This window comes from Mus caroli, unplaced genomic scaffold, assembly GCF_978045245.1.
Source record: "Mus caroli unplaced genomic scaffold, Mus_caroli_1 scaffold_3, whole genome shotgun sequence".
NCBI lineage: Eukaryota > Metazoa > Chordata > Mammalia > Rodentia > Muridae > Mus > Mus caroli.
Genome location: NW_028227258.1, coordinates 54,173,464 through 54,195,117, shown reverse-complemented (window position 1 = coordinate 54,195,117; position 21,654 = coordinate 54,173,464). Strand labels below are relative to the sequence as shown.

The window sequence follows — 21,654 nt, the reverse complement described above, 5'->3', positions numbered from 1 at the left end:
ATCATACTTTTTATACAGAAGAGTGACAAGAAACCAGGTGAGAGGCAGGGTCGACTGACACTCGCCAGCTACCCACAACACCCGCCACAGGATCTTAAGACTTCTGGTGAGTGGAGCACAGCTTCTGCTCCAATCCAATTGCGCGGGACCTGAGACTGCATTAGTTAGGGAAGCAGAAACCGGCCTGAGTAGGGCCACAGGCCTCATACGGCCGGATCAGCGCCGGGGTAGCGGGAGCGCAGGGTTGCCTGACACCCACCAGCTACCCACGACCCCCGCCGCAGGATTTTGGGACTGCTGGTGAGTGGAACACAGCTTCTGCTCCAGTCCAATCACGCGGGACCTGAGACTGCTCTGGTTGGGGAGAGAGAAATCCGGCCTACATAGGGCCACAACCCTCTTCCGGTCAGAAAAGCACCGGGGCAGCTGGGGCGCAGGGTCGGCTGACACTCGCCAGCTACCCACAACACCCGCCACAGGATCTTAAGACTTCTGGTGAGTGGAGCACAGCTTCTGCTCCAATCCAATTGCGCGGGACCTGAGACTGCATTAGTTAGGGAAGCAGAAACCGGCCTGAGTAGGACCACAGGCCTCATCCAGCTGGATCAGCGCCGGGGTAGCGGGAGCGCAGGGTTGCCTGACACCCGCCAGCTACCCACGACCCCCGCCGCAGGATTTTGGGACTGCTGGTGAGTGGAACACAGCTTCTGCTCCAGTCCAATCACGCGGGACCTGAGACTGCTCTGGTTGGGGAGAGAGAAATCCGGCCTACATAGGGCCACAACCCTCTTCCGGTCAGAAAAGCACCTGGGCAGCTGGGGCGCAGGGTCTGCTGACACTCGCCAGCTACCCACAACACCCGCCACAGGATCTTAAGACTTCTGGTGAGTGGAGCACAGCTTCTGCTCCAATCCAATTGCGCGGGACCTGAGACTGCATTAGTTAGGGAAGCAGAAACCGGCCTGAGTAGGGCCACAGGCCTCACCCGGCCGGATCAGCGCCAGGGTAGCGGGAGCGCAGGGTTGCCTGACACCCGCCAGCTACCCACGACCCCCGCCGCAGGATTTTGGGACTGCTGGTGAGTGGAACACAGCTTCTGCTCCAATCCAATTGCGCGGGACCTGAGACTGCATTAGTTAGGGAAGCAGTAACCGGCCTGAGTAGGGCTACAGGCCTCACCCGGCCAGATCAGCGCCAGGGTAGCGGGAGCGCAGGGTTGCCTGACACCCGCCAGCTACCCAAGACCCCCGCTGCAGGATTTTGGGACTGCTGGTGAGTGGAACACAGCTTCTGCTCCAGTCCAATCACGCGGGACCTGAGACTGCTCTGGTTGGGGAGAGAGAAATCCGGCCTACATAGGGCCACAACCCTCTTCCGGTCAGAAAAGCACCTGGGCAGCTGGGGCGCAGGGTCAGCTGACACTCACCAGCTACCCACAACACCCACCACAGGATCTTAAGACTTCTGGAGAGTGGAACACAGCTTCTGCTCCAATCCAATTGCACGCGGGACCAGAGACTGCATTAGTTAGGGAAGCAGAAAAACGGCCTGAGTAGGATCACAGGCCTCTTCTGGCTGGACCAGCACCGGGGTACCGTCAGCTACCCACGACCCCTGCCGCAGGATTTAGAGACTGCTGGTGAGTGGAACACAGCTTCTGCTCCAATCTTTAAATAGTGACAACGATAACAACTAACCCCAGAGATTACCAGATGGCAAAAGGTAAACGTAATAATCTTACTAACAGGAACCAAGACCACTCACCATCATCAGAACCCAGCACCCCCACTTCGCCCAGTCCAGGGCACCCCAACACACCGGAAAAGCTAGACATGGATTTAAAAGCATATCTCCTGATGATGATAGAGGACTTCAAGAAGGACTTTAATAACACACTTAAAGAAATGCAGGAGAACACTGATAAAAAGGCAGAAGACAATAAAGAGGAAGCACAAAAATCCCTTAAAGAATTGCAGGAGAACACTGCTAAAGAGTTACAAATCCTTAAAGAAAAACATGATAACATAATCAAACAGGTAGAAGTCCTTACAGAAAAACAGGAAAACACATCCAAACAGATGATGGAAATGAACAAAACCATACTAGACCTAAAAAGGGAAGTAGACACAATAAAGAAAACCCAAAATGAGGCAACACTGGAGATAGAAACCCTAGGAAAGAAATCTGGAACCATAGATACGAGCATCAGCAACAGAATACAAGAGATGGAAGAGAGAATCTCAGGTGCAGAAGATTCCATAGAGAACATCGGCACAACAATCAAGGAAAATGTAAAATGCAAAAAGATCCTAACTCAAAACATCCAAGAAATACAGGACATAATGAGAAGACCAAACCTACGGATAATAGGAGTGGATGAGAATGAAGATTTTCAACTCAAAGGACCAGCAAACATCTTCAACAAAATTATAGAAGAAAACTTCCCAAATCTAAAGAAAGAGATGCCCATGAACATACAAGAAGCCTACAGAACTCCAAATAGACTGGACCAGAAAAGAAATACCTCCCGACACATAATAATCAGAGCAACAAATGCTCTAAATAAAGATAGAATACTAAAAGCAGTAAGAGAAAAAGGCCAAGTAACATATAAAGGCAAGCCTATCAGAATTACACCAGACTTTTCACCAGAGACTATGAAAGCCAGAAGATCCTGGACGGATGTTATACAGACACTAAAAGAACACAAATTCCAGCCCAGGCTACTATACCCAGCCAAACTCTCAATTAACATAGATGGAGAAACCAAAGTATTCCACGACAAAACCAAATTCACACATTATCTCTCCACGAATCCAGCCCTTCAAAGGATAATAACAGAAAAAAACCAATACAAGGACAGGAACCACGCCCTAGAAACAACAAGAAGGTAATCCCTCAACAAACCTAAAAGAAGACAGCCACAAGAACAAAATGCCAACTTTAACATCAAAAATAACAGGAAACAACAATTACTTTTCCTTAATATCTCTTAATATCAATGGACTCAACTCCCCGATAAAAAGACATAGACTAACAAACTGGCTACACAAACAAGACCCAACATTTTGCTGCTTACAGGAAACTCATCTCAGAGAAAAGGATAGACACTACCTCAGAATGAAAGGCTGGAAAACAATTTTCCAAGCAAATGGCATGAAGAAACAAGCTGGAGTAGCCATTCTAATATCTGATAAGATTGACTTCCAACCCAAAGTCATTAAAAAAGACAGGGAGGGACACTTCATACTCATCAAAGGTAAAATCCTCCAAGAGGAACTATCAATCCTGAATATCTATGCTCCAAATACAAAGGCAGCCACATTCATTAAAGAAATTTTAGTAAAGCTCAAAGCACACATTGCACCTCATACAATAATAGTGGGAGACTTCAACACACCACTTTCACCAATGGACAGATCATGGAAACAGAAACTAAACAGGGACACAGTGAAACTAACAGAAATTATGAATCAAATGGATCTGGCAGATATCTACAGAACATTCTATCCTAAAACAAAAGGATATACCTTCTTCTCAGCACCTCATGGTACCTTCTCCAAAATTGACCACATAATTGGTCACAAAACAGGCCTCAACAGATATAAAAATATTGAAATTGTCCCATGCATCCTATCAGATCACCATGGACTAAGGCTGATCTTCAATAACAAAATAAATAATAGAAAGCCAACCTTCACGTGGAAACTGAACAACACTCTTCTCAATGATACCTTGGTCAAGGAAGGAATAAAGAAAGAAATTAAGGACTTTTTAGAGTTCAATGAAAATGAAGCCACAACGTACCCAAACTTATGGGACACAATGAAAGCATTTTTAAGAGGAAAACTCATAGCTCTGAGTGCCTCCAAAAGGAAACTAGAGAGAGCACACATTAGCAGCTTGACAACACACCTAAAAGCACTAGAACAAAAGGAAGCAAATTCACCCAAGAGGAGTAGACGGCAGGAAATAATCAAACTCAGGGGTGAAATCAACCAAGTGGAAACAAGAAAAACTATTCAAAGAATCAACCAATCAAGGAGCTGGTTCTTTGAGAAAATCAACAAGATAGATAAACCCTTAGCCAGACTCACTAGAGGGCACAGGGAAAGCATCCTAATTAACAAAATCAGAAATGAAAAAGGAGACATAACAACAGATCCTGAAGACATCCAAAACACCATCAGATCCTTCTACCAAAGGCTATACTCAACAAAACTGGAGAACCTGGATGAAATGGACAAGTTCCTAGACAGATACCAGGTACCAAAGCTGAATCAAGATCAGGTTAATGATCTAAACAGCCCTATATCCCCCAAAGAAATAGGAGCAGTCATTAATAGTCTCCCAACTAAAAAAAGCCCAGGACCAGATGGGTTTAGTGCAGAGTTCTATCAGACCTTCAAAGAAGATCTAATCCTAGTTCTTCACAAACTATTCCACAAAATAGAAACAGAAGGTACTCTACCCAACTCATTCTATGAAGCCACAATTACTCTGATACCTAAACCACAAAAAGACCCAACAAAGATAGAAAACTTCAGACCAATATCCCTTATGAATATTGATGCAAAAATCCTCAATAAAGTTCTTGCTAACCGAATCCAAGAACACATCAAAACAATCATCCATCCTGACCAAGTAGGTTTCATCCCAGGGATGCAGGGATGGTTCAATATTTGGAAATCCATCAACGTAATCCAGTATATAAACAAACTCAAAGACAAGAACCACATGGTCATCTCCTTAGATGCGGAAAAGCATTTGACAAGATCCAACACCCATTCATGATAAAAGTCTTGGAAGGATCAGGAATTCAAGGCCCATACCTAAACATGATAAAAGCAATCTACAGCAAACCAGTAGCCAACATCAAAGTAAATGGTCAGAAGCTTGAAGCAATCCCTCTAAAATCAGGGACTAGACAAGGCTGTCCACTTTCTCCATACCTATTCAACATTGTACTTGAAGTCCTAGCCAGAGCAATTCGACAACAAAAGGAGATCAAAGGGATACAAATTGGAAAAGATGAAGTCAAAATATCACTTTTTGCAGATGATATGATAGTATATATAAGTGACCCTAAAAATTCCACCAGAGAACTCCTAAGCCTGATAAACAGCTTCGGTGAAGTAGCTGGATATAAAATTAACTCAAACAAATCAATGGCCTTTCTCTACACAAAGAATAAACAGGCTGAGAAAGAAATTAGGGAAACAACACCCTTCTCAATAGTCACAAATAATATAAAATATCTTGGCGTGACTCTAACTAAGGAAGTGAAAGATCTGTATAATAAAAACTTCAAGTCTCTGAAGAAAGAAATTCTAGAAGATCTCAGAAGATGGAAAGATCTCCCATGCTCATGGATTGGCAGGATCAACATTGTAAAAATGGCTATCTTGCCAAAAGCAATCTACAGATTCAATGCAATCCCCATCAAAATTCCAAATCAATTCTTCAACGAATTAGAAAGTGCAATCTGCAAATTCATCTGGAATAACAAAAAACCTAGGATAGCAAAAACTCTCCTCAAGGATAAAAGAACCTCTGGTGGAATCACCATGCCGGACCTAAAGCTCTACTACAGAGCAATTGTGATAAAAACTGCATGGTACTGGTATAGTGACAGACAAATAGACCAATGGAATAGAATTGAAGACCCAGAAATGAATCCACACACCTATGGTCACTTGATCTTCGACAAGGGAGCTAAAAACATCCAGTGGAAGAAAGACAGCATTTTCAACAAATGGTGCTGGCACAACTGGTTGTTAACATGTAGAAGAATGCGAATCGATCCATTCCTATCTCCTTGTACTAAGGTCAAGTCTAAGTGGATCAAGGAACTTCACATAAAACCAGAGACACTGAAACTTATAGAGGAGAAAGTGGGGAAAAGCCTTGAAGATATGGGCACAGGGGAAAAATTCCTGAATCGAACAGTAATGGCTTGTGCTGTAAGATCGAGAATTGACAAGTGGGACCTCATGAAACTACAAAGCTTCTGCAAGGCTAAAGACACCATCAATAAGACAAAAAAACCACCAACAGATTGGGAAAGGATCTTCACCTATCCTAAATCAGATAAGGGACTAATATCCAATATATATAAAGAACTCAAGAAGGTGGACTCCAGAAAGTCAAATAACCCCATTAAAAAATGGGGCTCAGAACTGAACAAAGAATTCTCACCTGAGGAATACCGAATGGCAGAGAAGCACCTGAAAAAATGTTCAACATCCTTAATCATCAGGGAAATGCAAATCAAAACAACCCTGAGATTCCACCTCACACCAGTCAGAATGGCTAAGATCAAAAATTCAGGTGACAGCAGATGCTGGCGAGGATGTGGAGAAAGTGGAACACTCCTCCATTGTTGGTGGGATTGCAAGCTTGTACAACCACTCTGGAAATCAGTCTGGCGGTTCCTCAGAAAATTGGACATAGTACTACCGGAGGATCCAGCAATACCTCTCCTGGGCATATATCCAGAAGATGTCCCAACCGGTAAAAAGGACACATGCTCCACTATGTTCATAGCAGCCCTATTTATAATAGCCAGAAGCTGGAAAGAACCCAGATGTCCCTCAACAGAAGAATGGATACAGAAATTATGGTACATTTACACAATGGAGTACTACTCAGCTATTAAAAAGAATGAATTTATGAAATTCCTAGCCAAATGGATGGACCTGGAGGGCATCATCTTGAGTGAAGTAACACAATCACAAAAGATCTCACACAATATGTATTCATTGATAAGTGGATATTAGCCCAAAACTTAGGATACCCAAGATATAAGATACAATTTGATAAACGCATGAAACTCAAGAAGAATGAAGACCAAAGTGTGGACATTGTGCACCTTCTTAGAATTGGGAACAAAACACCCAGGGAAGGAGTTACAGAGACAAAGTTCGTAGCTGTGATGAAAGGATGGACCATTTAGAGACTGCTGTATCCAGGGATCCGTCCCATAATCAGCTTCTAAACGCTGACACCATTGCATACACTAGTAAGATCTTGCTGAAAGGACCCAAATATAGCTGTCTCTTGTGAGACGATGCCGGGGCCTAGCAAACACAGGAGTGGATGTTCACAGTCAGCTATTGGATGTATCACAGGGCTCCCAATGGAGAAGCTAGAGAAAGTATCCAAGGAGCTAAAGGGATCTGCAACCCTATTGTTGGAACAACATGATGTACTAACCAGAACCCTGGAGCTCTTGTCTCTAGCTGCATATGTATCGAAAGATGGCCTAGTCGGCCATCAATGGAAAGAGAGGCCCATTGGACTTGCAAACTTTATATGCCCCAATATAGGGGAATGCCAGGGCCAAAAGAATGGGAATGGGTGGGTAGGGAAGTGGGGGGCGCTATGGGGGACTTTTGGGATAGTATTGGAAATGTAATTGAGGAAAATATGTAATAAAAATATTAAAAAAAAAAAAGAAAAGGCTGCATAATAAGGAATACAGTGAGCTTTCATAAATTTTACCTAGATGTGAAATAGGTTTGCAAGAGATTTGTGATCAAGGAAATTTTTTATTCTATATCACGTCCAAGGATGAGTCAAAGGTGTGAACGCTGCTGCAACATGGCCATATGAAACTGCTCCTTTGAATTTATAATGAGATTAAAGAATGAAACAGTGCTTTGAACTTGCTATCTAAATCCTTCTGTACCTCCCCCCTTGTGTAACATATTATGTATGAAGTAGTCTTTTTCTTACATAGGAACATTGGTCTAAACAGCTATGAAAATCTGGAAACAAAATTAAAAGTGTTTGTAGTACCTTTGTGCTTCATCCAATGTGCATGTGTCTATGTGTGCCTGACAGTGTTTTTTCTTTTCCTTTCCCTCTGGCTCAGGAAGAGATAAAGAACTCCAAGCCAAAGAACATAGGAAGGGAAAGAAAATTGAAAAAAATCGAAAGAAAAAAAACAAAAACAAAGAGAAAACAAAACAAACAAACAACCAAAAAAAAAAAAAAACAAAAAAAAACCAAAAACCAAAACGTAAACCAAAACAAAAAAAAAACAAAACCCAAACTTCTGAGGGCAATCATTGTCCCTGACCTCAAGCTGTAATACATAGCAATCGTCATAAAAACTGCATAATATTGTTTAAGGGACAGGCAGATAGATCAATGGAATAGAATTGAAGACCCCAAATTGAACCCAGACAACTATGGTCAGTTGATCTTTGATAAAGGTGCTAAAACCATCCAGTGGAAAAATGAGCCAGCATTTTCAACAAATGGTCCTCATTCAACTGGCAGCTAACATATAGAAGAATACAAATTGTTCCATTCTGATCTCCCTATACAAAGCTCATGTCCAAGTGGATCAAGGACATCCACATAAAACCAGATACACTGAATCTAATAGAAGAAAAGTTGGGGAATAGCCTAGAAAACATGTGCACAGGGGAAAAGTTTCTGAACAGGACACCAATGGCTAATGCTCTAAGATCAGGGAAAACTCTTAAAGCCAATGCTGCTATGTAAGCCTTCACCAGAATAGCTTCAGGATTAGGAGGTAACATATTGTGATTATGATGTTACTGCAACTGCCTGGGGAACTTCGATTCAATTTGTACTCTCCGGATTTTACCAGCCCCTGTCAGCCTCAGTATACAGCACCCCAGTAAATATAAACTGGAGGTCCACATATGAAACACTACCTTTTACTCAGTTGACATAATAAAATATTAGGATTATTAATTCAAAAATAGAACTTCAAGCATCTATCCTGTTCAGAATGGCCCCTGATTCAGAGAGTAAGTGCTCGAGTAATTAAGTTTCTTTCATTAAGCTACTGGTGCTTTCAGCAGCAGTTTTTTGCCAGAAGGCATCATCTTTTGGGCTAAGCAAAACAAATGAATTAATTGCCAGGAGCCATCAGTTTCTTGCCGTGAGAACACAGCAGGTTAAAATTGCACAAACCATCACCCTTTGGCCCTAGAATAGCAAGAGAGTTAAACTTTCAGAGTCACCAGCTCTTTGCTCCAGAATAGAAGGAGAGAATAGTTAAATTGCTAGAAGCCATCAGCTTCTGGTCCCCAGTGCAGTAAGAGAGAGTTAAAGAGAAAGGTCATCAGCCTTTGACTTTCATCTGATTATGTCTCACATCAGCACCTGTCAGGTCAAGACACTGCCAACACATTATTATTTAGTGTCACCAAAGTCCAAGTTTTGTCATATTTCTTGACTATTATGCACAGTTCTTTAAAGTAAACCAAGGTGTTGCATGAGAATTACAGATCCTTAAATAAATATAAAACTCCCATATGATCAGAACTTGATGCCAGTTTTGAACTCACATGTCTTTCGAAGTCACTTTATCACAGTTCTCTATTGGGAGAGATGCCTCCTTATCTAATTTAATGACAACAAAGTCCTTCTCAGACCTAGAGAAAGTTTCACTTTCTCAGAAGTGCTTCTTATCCCTTCTTCAAACCCAGTCAGGTACTCCCAAGGTTGAGTTTCTTTTTCACTCTGGTCTTTCATGCCAGTTATCAAGATGTTTCCTCTGTTGCCCAGATTATCTCATATGTGTGACTTATGAAGCTAAACCTTCTGACTTGCTCCTTGCTTAAAACTGTACCCTCTAACTTCTGGCTTATAAGGATTGAACTCTGCATGCAAACAACAGAATTAGGTGTGAAACTTACTAGCTGTGTGATCCTGGAAAGTTACTCAAAAACTCTCTGTATATTAATGGTTTTGTCTGTAACATGAAGATCCTGACACTGGACTCACTCCCTAGAGGGCATATGATGATGCACTGTGGTTCAAACACAGCATAGAAATTAATGTCTCACATGTTTGTTGAACAAAGGAATCATAAGTTAGGACACAAACAGTGCTGAGATTCTACAATTCTATATTTGTTTGGTTTAGTAAAATTCATAGTTCTTGAAATGGAGAGATTTAACCTTTTAGGACCAAAGAATTTTTCCAATTGACTGACCTGCACCAGAACACTGAAGAGATGTTTGTCCTTAGGAGGGCTTCCTCGAGACCCAGGGTACTGCCAGTCAAGGTTGAGGCCATCAAATTTATATTGACGGAGGAATCTGATAACTGACTGAATGAATGTCTGACGGGTCTGAGGAGTAGAGACCATGGCACTGAACCTTGTGCATATTGAAAGAAGTTAGTGTTAGACTTCTATGACATGGACTCCTTGGGCACAAAACAGTTCACATTTGAGTTTTGACTCCTTGTCCTTTACCAAGGTACCCTGTTTCTCTCTCATCCTCCCTTTATATTCACATCACCTATCTAAATAACACCCTTTATTTTCCTAGCATCATATTAACTACTAACAACTTTCCCTGGCATTTGAAATTTATATTCATCCTAACTCATATTTGTCTTCAAACATTCCAAGTTCATATCTAATACATGAAAATTTCTTCCAAATAAGGGACATTAGTTTTATTTCTTGAAAAGTTAGTCTAAAGCAAAATATCATCACCCTCTGGTCTGGAGAAAATGAAATACTTTAAGAGAATGATTTTTTTTTAGCAGTTAAAAATTTCTCAGACGATGCATCCCAAAATGTTAGGACAAACATTAGGGCAAACTTTGAAGGACATACATGTACCTGGAAAGAATGTTTACTGTTTATCTGAGGCTCAATGCAGTTATTTACATGTTAACCTACATACTCAGTAGATTTCCTTTAATTTCCTTTCCAAAATGTGAAGTAATTGTCATGTGATTTTACAGCTCTAGCCTGCCTACAAAGCCTAATAGCCTATGTTTACAGAACTTACGGGGCAGGTCCAAACTTCCATCCTCCAATGGCCAGGAGAGTTTTTAGCTCAGTGTTCCTCAAAAAGGACAGAAAAAGCAAAATATCAAAATGCTTGGCCTCTATTATATAAAATATCTGTGCTTTTTATAAATATTTCTCAAACTATTCATTTTTTTCTGACATTACATCACATTACAGGAGTTTTTTCAATATTGAGTAATTCTTAATAAAGTTCTTCATTATCATACATTTAGGGCAGGCTACTTGAATAATAGTAAATTTGAGAAGTGTTTACCAAGTAGTGTAGTGTTTATATGTTTGTGCAAGTAACTTTGAACCATAATTAGCTCACATTCTCCTTAGTAACAAAAGTGACAAGTATATGGATCTTTATTATTTTCTCAATCCTCATCAGTAAATACAAATCATTCCTTTTGGAAGTATACATCTTCACTGAAATACTTTTCTGACACATCAGAATCCATAACAATTGATTAGCCATTTTGAGAAGACATTAAATTTCTAGGTTCCTTGCCTTTCCTCAGAGATTCAATTTCTGTGATCTGTCGTAGGAATAGTAATGTCTTTCAGTAATCCATTTAGTTTTGATGAAAGGCATGCCAGAGACACTAATAGACATAAGACATAGGACTTTTTTTTTTTTTTTGAGACTTTTTTTTTTTTTTGTTGTTGTTGTTTTTTCGAGACAAGGTTTCTTTGCCTGGCTGTCCTGGAACTCACTTTGTAGACCAGGCTGGCCTTGAACTCAGAAATCTGCCTGCCTCTGTCTCCCAAGTGCTGGGATTAAAGGCATGCACCACCATGCCCGGCTATGACCTTTTATTGAATTTATTTGCAGTTGGAAATTATCGCTTAGATTTTTCTTAGAGATAATGTTACTACCTAAAGAACATGTCACCTGAGTCTTCTAGACCACTGGTATGACTAAACGGCCTATCTTGTCAATTGATAGAAATAAATGTTCAGTTTATTGTTAAATATAACAAAACTTGTATAGAATTCAAACATTTATGATTCTTGGGAGCAGGGATGTTTACCTCCTAATTGCCCACACTTCTAGCTTCCTGAAGTAATTAGTAAAGATTTCAGATTTTATTGCATCCAAAAAACAAACAAACAAAACAACCCAAAAAAGATGAACCACAACACTGATGATTCCAAAATTATGATATATTTTACATAGCCAGAGCAGGTAAAAGAAAAACAATTATGTACTTCTTTGATATTTAACATGTGGCTTTCTACTTTTAAGTTATAAAATTCCCACAGCAGAAGGTTCCTAGGAAAATAGTGTTCACACAAGGAATTCTAACAAGAAATTGTGACCCAGGATCCCACCACAGAAAAATACAACCTGAACATGAATTGGGATGTAAACATAAGATATGAAGCTTCTAAATTATTGGAAGAACATGGAGAAACCTCCATGTGGTTGATTTGGCCATTAATATTTTATTATGTATCAAAAATTTACCAGCTACTATTGAAAGATGAAATTAGCTTTGTTGTTTTTCTTTCTAACAAATAAAAATACAGAAAGAAATAAAGTGAATAGAGATAGGAGATTTAGACTGGAGAGAGTTTCAAAATGTAATATGACCATGAATTAATATAAAATGCATAAATCAGTAATTGGGTACCGAGAACAAAATCCATTGTGTAAAAAAAGAAAATCCACCCAAACTTATGGGACACAATGAAAGCATTTCTAAGAGGAAAAGTCATAGCTCTGAGTGCCTCCAAAAAGAAACTAGAGAGGGCACACATTAGCAGCTTGACAACACACCTAAAAGCTCTAGAACAAAAGGAAGCAAATTCACCCAAGAGGAGTAGACAGCAGGAAATAATCAAACTCAGGGGCGAAATCAACCAAGTGGAAACAAGAAGAACTATTCCAAGAGTCAACCAATCGAGGAGCTGGTTCTTTGAGAAAATCAACAAGATAGATAAACCCTTAGCCAGACTCACTAGAGGGCACAGGGAAAGCATCCTAATTAGCAAAATCAGAAATGAAAAGGGAGACATAACAACAGATCCTGAAGAAATCCAAAATACCATCAGATTCTTCTACAAAAGGCTATACTCAACAAAACTGGAGAACCTGGACGAAACTGACAAGTTTCTAGATAGATACCAGGCCACAGTTAAATCAAGGTCAGGTTAATGATCTAAACAGTCCTATATCTCCTAAAGAAATAGAAGCAGTCATTAATAGTCTCCCAACCAAAAAAAAAAAAAAGCCCAGGACCAGATGGGTTTAGTGCAGAGCTCTTTCAGACCTTCAAAGAAGATCTAATCCCAGTTCTTCACAAACTATTCCACAAAATAGAAACAGAAGGTACTCTACCCAACTCATTCTATGAAGCCACAATTACTATGATACCTAAACCACAAAAAGACCCAAGAAAGATAGAGAACTTCAGACCAATTTCCCTTATGAATATCGATGCAAAAATCCTCAATAAAGTTCTCGCTAACCGAATTCAAGAACACATCAAAACAATCATCCATCCTGACTAAGTAGGTTTCATCCCAGGGATGCAGGAATGGTTCAATATACAGAAATCCATCAACGTAATCCAGTATATAAACAAACTCAAAGACAAAAATCACATGATCATCTCCTTCGATGCTGAGAAAGCATTTGACAAAATTCAACACCCATTCATGATAAAAGTCTTGGAAAGATCAGGAATTCAAGGCCCATACCTAAACATGATAAAAGCAATCTACAGCAAACCAGTAGCCAACATCAAAGTAAATGGTGAGAAGCTGGAAGCAATCCCACTAAAATCAGGGACTAGACAAGGCTGTCCACTCTCTCCCTAACTATTCAAAATTGTACTTGAAATCCTAGCCAGAGCAATTCGACAACAAAAGGAGATCAAAGGGATACAAATTGGAAAAGAGGAAGTCAAAATATCACTTTTTGCAGATTATATGATAGTATATATAATTCACCCTAAAAATTCCACCAGAGAACACCTAAGCCTGATAAACATCTTCAATGAAGTATCTGGAAATTAAATTAACTCAAACAAGTCAATGGCCTTTCTGTACACAAAGGATAAACAGGCTGAGAAATAAATTAGGGAAACAACACCCTTCTCAATAGTCACAAATAATACAAAATACCTTGGTGTGATTCTGAGGAAGTGAAAGATCTGTTTGATAAGAACTTCAAGTCTCTGAAGAAAGAAATTAAAGAAGATCTCAGAAGATGGAAAGATTTCCCATGCTCTTGGATTGGCAGGATCAATATAGTAAAAATGGCTATCTTGCCAAAGCAACCTACAGATTCAATGCAATCCCCATCAAAATTCCAACTCAAATCTTCAATGAATTAGAAAGGGCAATCAGAAGATTCATCTGGAATAACAAAAAACCTAGGATAGCAAAAAATCTTCTCAAGGATAAAAGAACCTCTGGTGGAATCACCACGCCTGACCTAAAGCTGTACTGCAGAGCAATTTTGATAAAAATATCATGGTACTGGTATAGTTATACACACGTAGACCAATGGAACAGAATTGATTTCCCAGAGATGAACTCAAACACCTATTGTCACTTGATCTTAGACAAGGGAGCTAAAACCATCCAATGGAAAAAAGACAGCGTTTTCAACATAAGGTGCTGGCACAACTGGCGGTTATCATGTAGAAGAATAAGAATTGATCCATTCCTATCTCCTTGTACTAAGGTCATATCTAAGTGGATTAGGGAACTCCACATAAAACCAGAGACACTGAAACTTATAAAGGAGAAAGTAGGGAAAAGCCTCGAAGATATGGATACAGGAGAAAAATTCTTGAATAGAACATCAATGGCTTGTGCTGTAAGATTGAGGATCGATAAATGGGACCTCATAAAGTTGCTAAGCTTCTGCAAGGCAAAAGGCAACGTCAATAAGACAAAAAGACCACCAACAGATTGGGAAAGGATCTTTATCCCAAATCGGATAGGGGACTAATATACAATATATATATTGATATATATATATATATATATATATATATATATATATATATATATATATATATATCTATCTATATCTATATCTCAAGAAGATGGACTCCAGAAATCAAATAACCTCGTTAAAAAATGGGGCTCAGAACTGAACAAAGAATTCTCACCTGAGGAATAGCGAATGGCTGAGAAACACCTGAACAAATAAATGTTCAGCATCCTTAATCATCAGGGAAATGCAAATCAAAACAACCCTGAGATTCCACCTCACATATTCAATTCACATAATCAGAATGGCTAAGATCAAAAATTCGGGTGACAGCAGATGCTGGTGAGGATGTGGAGTAAGAGGAACATTCCTCCACTCTTGGTGGGATTGCAAGCTTGTACAACCACTCTGGAAATCAGTCTGGCAGTTTCTCAGAAAATTGGACATAGTACTACTGGAGGATCCAGCAATACCTCTCCTGGGCATATATCCATGAGATATCCCAACTGGTAAGAAGGACACATGCTCCACTATGTTCATAGCAGCCTTATTTATAATAGCCAGAAGCTGGAAAGAACCCAGATGCCCCTCAACAGAGGAATGGATACAGAAATATTGGTACATTTACACAATGGAGTACTACTCAGCTATTAAAAGGAATGAATTTATGAAATTCCTAGGCAAATGGATGGACCTGGAGAGCATCATCCTGAGTGAGGTAACCCAATCACAAAGGACCTCACACAATATGTACTCACTGATAAGTGGATATTAGCCCAGAAACTTAGGATACCCAAGATATAAGATACAATTTGCTAAACGCAGGAAACTCAAGAAGAATGAAGACCAAAATATGGACACTTTGCCCCTTCTTAGAATTGGGAACAATCACCTATGGAAGGAGTTACAGAGATAAAATTTGGAGCTGTGATGAAAGGATGGACCATCCTCTGATTGCCATATCCAGGGATCCATCTCATAATCAGCTTCCAAACGCTGACACCATTGCATACACTAGCAAGATTTTTCTGAAAGAACCCAGATATAGCTGTCTCTTGTGAGACTAGGCCGGGGCCTAGCAAATACAGAAGTGGATGCTCACAGTCAGCTATTGGATGGATCACAGGGCTCCCAATGGAGGAGTTAGAGAGAGTACCCAAGGAGCTAAAGGGAACTGCAACCCTATAGGTGGAACAACAATATGAAGTAACCAGTACCTGGGAGCTCTTGTTTCTAGCTGCATATGTATCAAAAGATGACCTAGTAGGCCATCACTGTAAAGAGAGGCCCATTGGACATGCAAACTTTATATGCCCCATTATAGAGGAATGCCAGGGCCAAAAAGTGGGATTGGGTGGGTAGGGGAGTGGGGGGTGTTTATGGGGGACTTTGGGGATAGCATTGGAAATGTAAATGAGGAAAATACCTAATAAAAAATTAAAAAAAAGCAAAATTCTTGGGACACTGTTCTCAAAGAAAGATACCTGTTTAACAGTTGAATTTAGCAAACCTAACACAATGATTAAAGAAAAATTTAAATTTCATCTGCATTGCACTATCTTTTCATGTCTCTTAAGGTCGCTAAAATAATAGAAGATAAAACCTAATCAATATCATCAAGTATGTGAATGAAGCAAAAAATTGTACAGTCCTGGTGTAAATATAACTAAGTACAGTTATATAGAAAAGCATTATGAAGATCTTTAAAATGGTAGATCTGCCACATGATTAAAAAAAAAAACCTCACTCTTCAGTTTATGTCCAAAGTGCACATACCCAAGGTTTTAAAGAGGAGACAGTGTGTCAAGAGCAACTCTATTTTGATTCACAAATCCAACTTAAGTCAGAGTAATCATCAAGAATTAGGTGAAAGGACAGTGTGCTGTGTTCCTCATATATCCAGAATTACTACTCAAACAACAACAACAAAATTAAATTGGGGTTGTTAAGCCAGGCAGTTTTAGCAAAAGCCTTTAATTCCAGCACCTGGGAGGCAGAGGCAGGCAGATTTCTGAGTTCAAGGCCAGACTGGTCTATAGAGTGAGTAACAGGACTTCCAGAGAAACCATGTCTTAAAAAAACAAACAAACAAACAAAATCCCCCCAAAACCCAAACAAACAAACAAACAAACAACAACAACAACAACAACAAAACAACCAAAAACCAAATCAAACCAAACCAAACCAAACCAAACCAAACCAAACCAAACCAAACCAAACCAAACCAAACCAAACCAAACCAAACCAAATAAAACAACAGCAACAACAACAAAAAACAAACCCCAATCAAACCAAAAATTGTTTTTTTTTTTTTATTGTAGTCCAGGTATTAAAATAAATAGGTGGGAGACATACAAATAGAATATGGTCTGAATTACAAATGATATCTGAACATATACAATGTGAAATGTGAAATTACAAATGATATTTGAACATATACAATGTGAAAATAAAATGATGATTATAACTGAGAGATGGGAACATAGTCTTGGTCAAACAACAGAATGAACCAGAAAGAATATTTAAGAACTATGTATGGGAAGAACCCTCCATACAAAATATGGGGTCGTATAACATGTGGCTATGAGATATACAGAGGTATATGCAGAACCAAGGACATGATTGATAAAATAAATAAAAAGATGAAGATATAGCCTGTCTCAATTTAAAACTGAAGAATACATTGATGGAATCATCATGCAATTTTGTTGATTCTGACATACACTTTAAGAAGCAATGAGATATAGCAACTATTGGAACATTGATACCAATCAGATATCTCTGTCCTTACCTGTCTTTCAGACCATTCAATGCTTCATAGTCATGCAAGTCTTGCTCACGTGCGTAAGTGATCTCATTATTCTCCATCCCAGCAAAGGCATAGATCAGGTGAGTACACAGGCAGGGGTCAATATTACCAGGTTTGAAACTCCCTTCTCTTGGCCTGTCCTTAGCCCGACTGGTATAGTAGCACATCAGCTGGTAGGAAGATCCTGTGGAAAGTTATCAGAGGAATAGTGTCCTGTTGTAGATGCTTTAACCTTGGCTAACAGTTTTGCCTTTATTATCTTATTTGTTGTGTATCATATATACATTATTCAGGTTGAAATCAATGCTATAAATATTTGTGCAAAGGAGTACAACTTACTAACCATCCAATGACTCGGCTGCATACAAGTGTAACAAATTCATCATCAAACTCAGATTAAATTTTGAGCCTCATGAAAAAAACAAACATAGAGAAAAGTACAATATCTGTAAATCTCAAAACTTGTCAATTTCAAAACTCTCAACTCATTTCATTAGTAAGGACAGCAGAGAAACTGATGCTTTTATACTACCCAGGAGGCAAAATTTCTACATTTCCTCGTTTGATATTTGAGGCTATATATCAAATAAAAAGTAATTATGATTAGCAGAATATCACATTAAAAATAATGAACCAGGATTAAAGATTTATGTTGAAGAAAGGTTTGATGAAAACTCACCCAGCTGTACATTCAGAAGAATTGCCAGACCTAGAAAGAAAGAAAGAGAGGGAGAACACATTTCTTTCCCTGGATCAATTGGTATAACCATAACAATTGGAAAAACATAAAATTTGTAATCCTTGTAGATAATCTTACTATCTGTAGATCATTACATCTTACAAGAGAATTGAATTTGGCAAAAAAATTAAGTCTACAAGAACTATAAGAATTTCTGATTGAAATTATTCACAACTACACCTGCTTAGTGTTCATACATTCATGAATCTTAGTTCCAAGAGCTGTAATGAATCAAGCCTTCCCCAGCTGATGCAACATCTAAAGCACATAACTGAGTATCTCCAGGAACCTTTTTGATGTTTGAAAACATTGAACACATGCAGTTGCAGAGAAAACATAATGACTCACTCCAGTTATCAGTTTGGACTATCAGTGTGCAGCTTAGGATGGAAATCATTCCTGTTGATGGCATTTTTGTTTTCTTGTACTGTGTGTGTGTGTGTGTGTGTGTGTGTGTGTGTGTGTGTGTGTGTGTGTTTGAATCATGGTGTCTCATTAGTTACCCAAATCTGGTTTTCTATTCGAAAACCTTCTGATTATGCCTTTTAAGGGATGAGTTTTAGATTTGAATCATCATCATGAATAAAAGTGTCTCTTATCCTATTCTTTTTCATATTGAGAATCAAGTCATTTGAATAATTTTCTGAAACTGTAAAACATTTAAGTGGAATTTCAGTAGAATTTTCAGAGAACATTATCTATATTTTCTGTATGGAATTGACATGGGATTACACACTATTCTTACATAGTAAAATTTGTATTTTTCATGGTACATGAGCACCTTAGCATATAGAGAAATTTTCTTGTTTCTGAATGGATGTGGTTCCTTTTGATAATACATTTGATGACCTATAACTTAGGTAAAAAAGGAGGAGGTGGGGATTCTTGGAGGCATGAAATATTCTAGGTCAGTACCAGGCACTAGATTATTTGCTAGAAAGATGGGACAATGAAATACGTACATGCTATCTGCACACAGGTAACTAGCAATGTGCCAGGGTGTAGGTTTGAATAAACGGTATCTTTTATGTTATATATAATAAGAGAAGATCCAAGCTTTCTCGACAAGGGATTTATAAATATATTTTGAGTCTGACTCTTATTTTTGTTAGCATGGAACTGGCAGAATGAACCAGTACAAAACTTTTACAGAACTAGCATTCTTGTGAATCTTGAAATTTTTACCTGTTTAATAATTTTGCAAGATCAACGTATGTATACATTCTAGGATAAAAAATATTTTATGGTTTGATTTCCATTAATAAGACTACACTAAATCTAGGAGATATTTTGTTAAGAATGTTTTACTTGAACGTTACAACAACAAATTGTAAAATCATTTATTATGTGCTGGGTTGGCATAAGAATTTCATGTCGTTCTGTTAGTAACATATCTCTTATTCTGATGAAGTCAATACCTAGTAAAATACCACAGAGATGATCTATGGCCTATTTGACTTAATGTTCTAGACTATTGATCATTGAATATGGAATATTGGGAAAATCTTACTGGGCCATCCTGCTGACTATTGATCATTACACCCCCTATAAACTTTACAGGTATGAGGTATGAACCTTGGAGACATACTGCTGGTCAAACTCCTCCACAGTGATCAGTAAAATCTGGCAATGTCCTCATGTTTCACCTTCTGTGTCCCAATTGTTATAAAATTTGAAATCTGTTACTTCTGCATGTGATACAGAATGAGATTATTCAAAAGTTCCTCTAATTAGAGAGCATACATATAGTAACCTCAGTCTCCAGAATAGTAATGAACCAAGCCTTCCTCAAGTCAAAACAACATCTAAAATTAGCCATTCAATATCTTTTGAATTTGGCCATTGTTTACATCAATCTGTCAAGAAACAGTGCCACAAAAATAGATTGTTTTGTGTGAGATACCATTTTTAGCAACAAAGTAGCAGTTTAGTTTTGAAGAGGGTTTCTCTTTGTGTTGATTTGCTTTTTAAATCAGGTTGTCTAATCATGTATGCATGGCTGGATTTCTATTGGAGAGTGTTCTGACTGTTTCTCTTCAGTGCAAAGATTTTGGATTTGAATCTGTATGTAAGTAGAGCACCTCTACTGGGCGTCTTTTGAACATTCATCGTCAGTCTTCATTTGAATGAATTTATGAAATGAAAAATTGTGTAGGGCACAGGTTTGAAGCAACTCATAAGCTTTGGAATACTTGGTTTAAAACACCTGAATCTAGCTCTATGAATAACTTAATGCTTCTTCATGTGTCAATTTAGGTAATCAATGGAAAGTGACAATGAAGGATAAATATTAAATAATTCTGAAAGGAGAAGGACAAACAAACCTGGGATAGCTCTATCTCAGATTCTACTCCAGCCTGTCTCTGAAAAAGTTGTTCCAGAACAGTAACACTGAAATAAACACAATAGCAAATTCAGGCAGGTGGCACAGCAAGGAGAGCAGGGTAAGGAATGAGTAGATAAGGAAGAGCTAAACAAGCCTTGAATGAAGGTGAGCCATTACTGTTATGGCTGTGATACCACTGAAAGCAGAAGTACTCTCTCAGCTCACGAACTTATGAGAGCTAGGGAAGCACTGAAAAAGGAAAGAAAATTAGCAATTACAAAGAATAGAAAAGCATAGAGCTGTATTGTACAAATTGCTTCCTTTTTATATCCTATGAGGGAAAAACCAGGCAAGACTAAATTTCTACATCAGATTATCAACTCACCTGTGACAAGAATGAGCTTGGCCATGGTGTCTTCAGGATTGCTTCTGGAGAGCTTATGCTGGCTTTTTATACACTCTGAGACCATGATCTCTGTAATGTTTTGAAAATGGGAAGTTTGGAACAGGAAGTTTGTGAGTAATCTTTTAATTCCTAGCTTCATACCACCGAATAAGCCCCCTTAATAGATAACCAGAACCTTTTATCATCGGTTCAGTCAAAATAGCCATGTTTCTAAGAAGTGGGTATTTCTTTGCATTATGCATCAATCATCCAGCTAAGACCATCTTGGCATTTCCCAGGGACTCAGCATATCTTTGGATATTGCAATTAATGCTTATTATATAAATTTTATACCTAACCAAATCTTATTCACATAGAAAAATAAACAAGTTAATTTCGTGGAAGATATTTTACTGCCTTAATTCATTTACCTTAATTCTGGAGATCATTATCTAAGGGCATTTAGGACGTTAAGGGCAATTCTCTGGACATTGATCCTTTTTTTTTTTTTAATGTGGAAAATCAGTTTAATACATAAGAATAGTAGTATCATTATCTTTGAATGGACAGTCTTGGACACTGAATAATTAAATGGAATATAGGCACACACTTTTCTTCAGAAAGAAGTGAGTAAATCTTACAAAATTC

At 38.7% G+C, this 21,654-nt stretch overlaps 1 protein-coding gene across 1 annotated transcript in view; it reads right to left on the bottom strand.

Moving 5' to 3' along the window:
• LOC110287779 (chitinase-like protein 3) overlaps nucleotides 1-21,055 on the bottom strand; it is a 34,433-nt gene extending 13,378 nt beyond the window's left edge. The window contains exons 1-5 of the mRNA XM_085835258.1: nucleotides 21,007-21,055; nucleotides 18,236-18,265; nucleotides 17,539-17,740; nucleotides 10,791-10,847; nucleotides 9,980-10,145 (exon numbers count right to left, since the gene is read on the bottom strand). Of these exons, the coding sequence (XP_085691384.1) occupies nucleotides 9,980-10,145; nucleotides 10,791-10,847; nucleotides 17,539-17,740; nucleotides 18,236-18,265; nucleotides 21,007-21,031 (480 nt within the window). The 5' untranslated portion in view covers nucleotides 21,032-21,055. The remainder of the gene's footprint in view (nucleotides 1-9,979; nucleotides 10,146-10,790; nucleotides 10,848-17,538; nucleotides 17,741-18,235; nucleotides 18,266-21,006) is intronic.
• Between the last annotated feature and the right edge of the window lie 599 nt (nucleotides 21,056-21,654).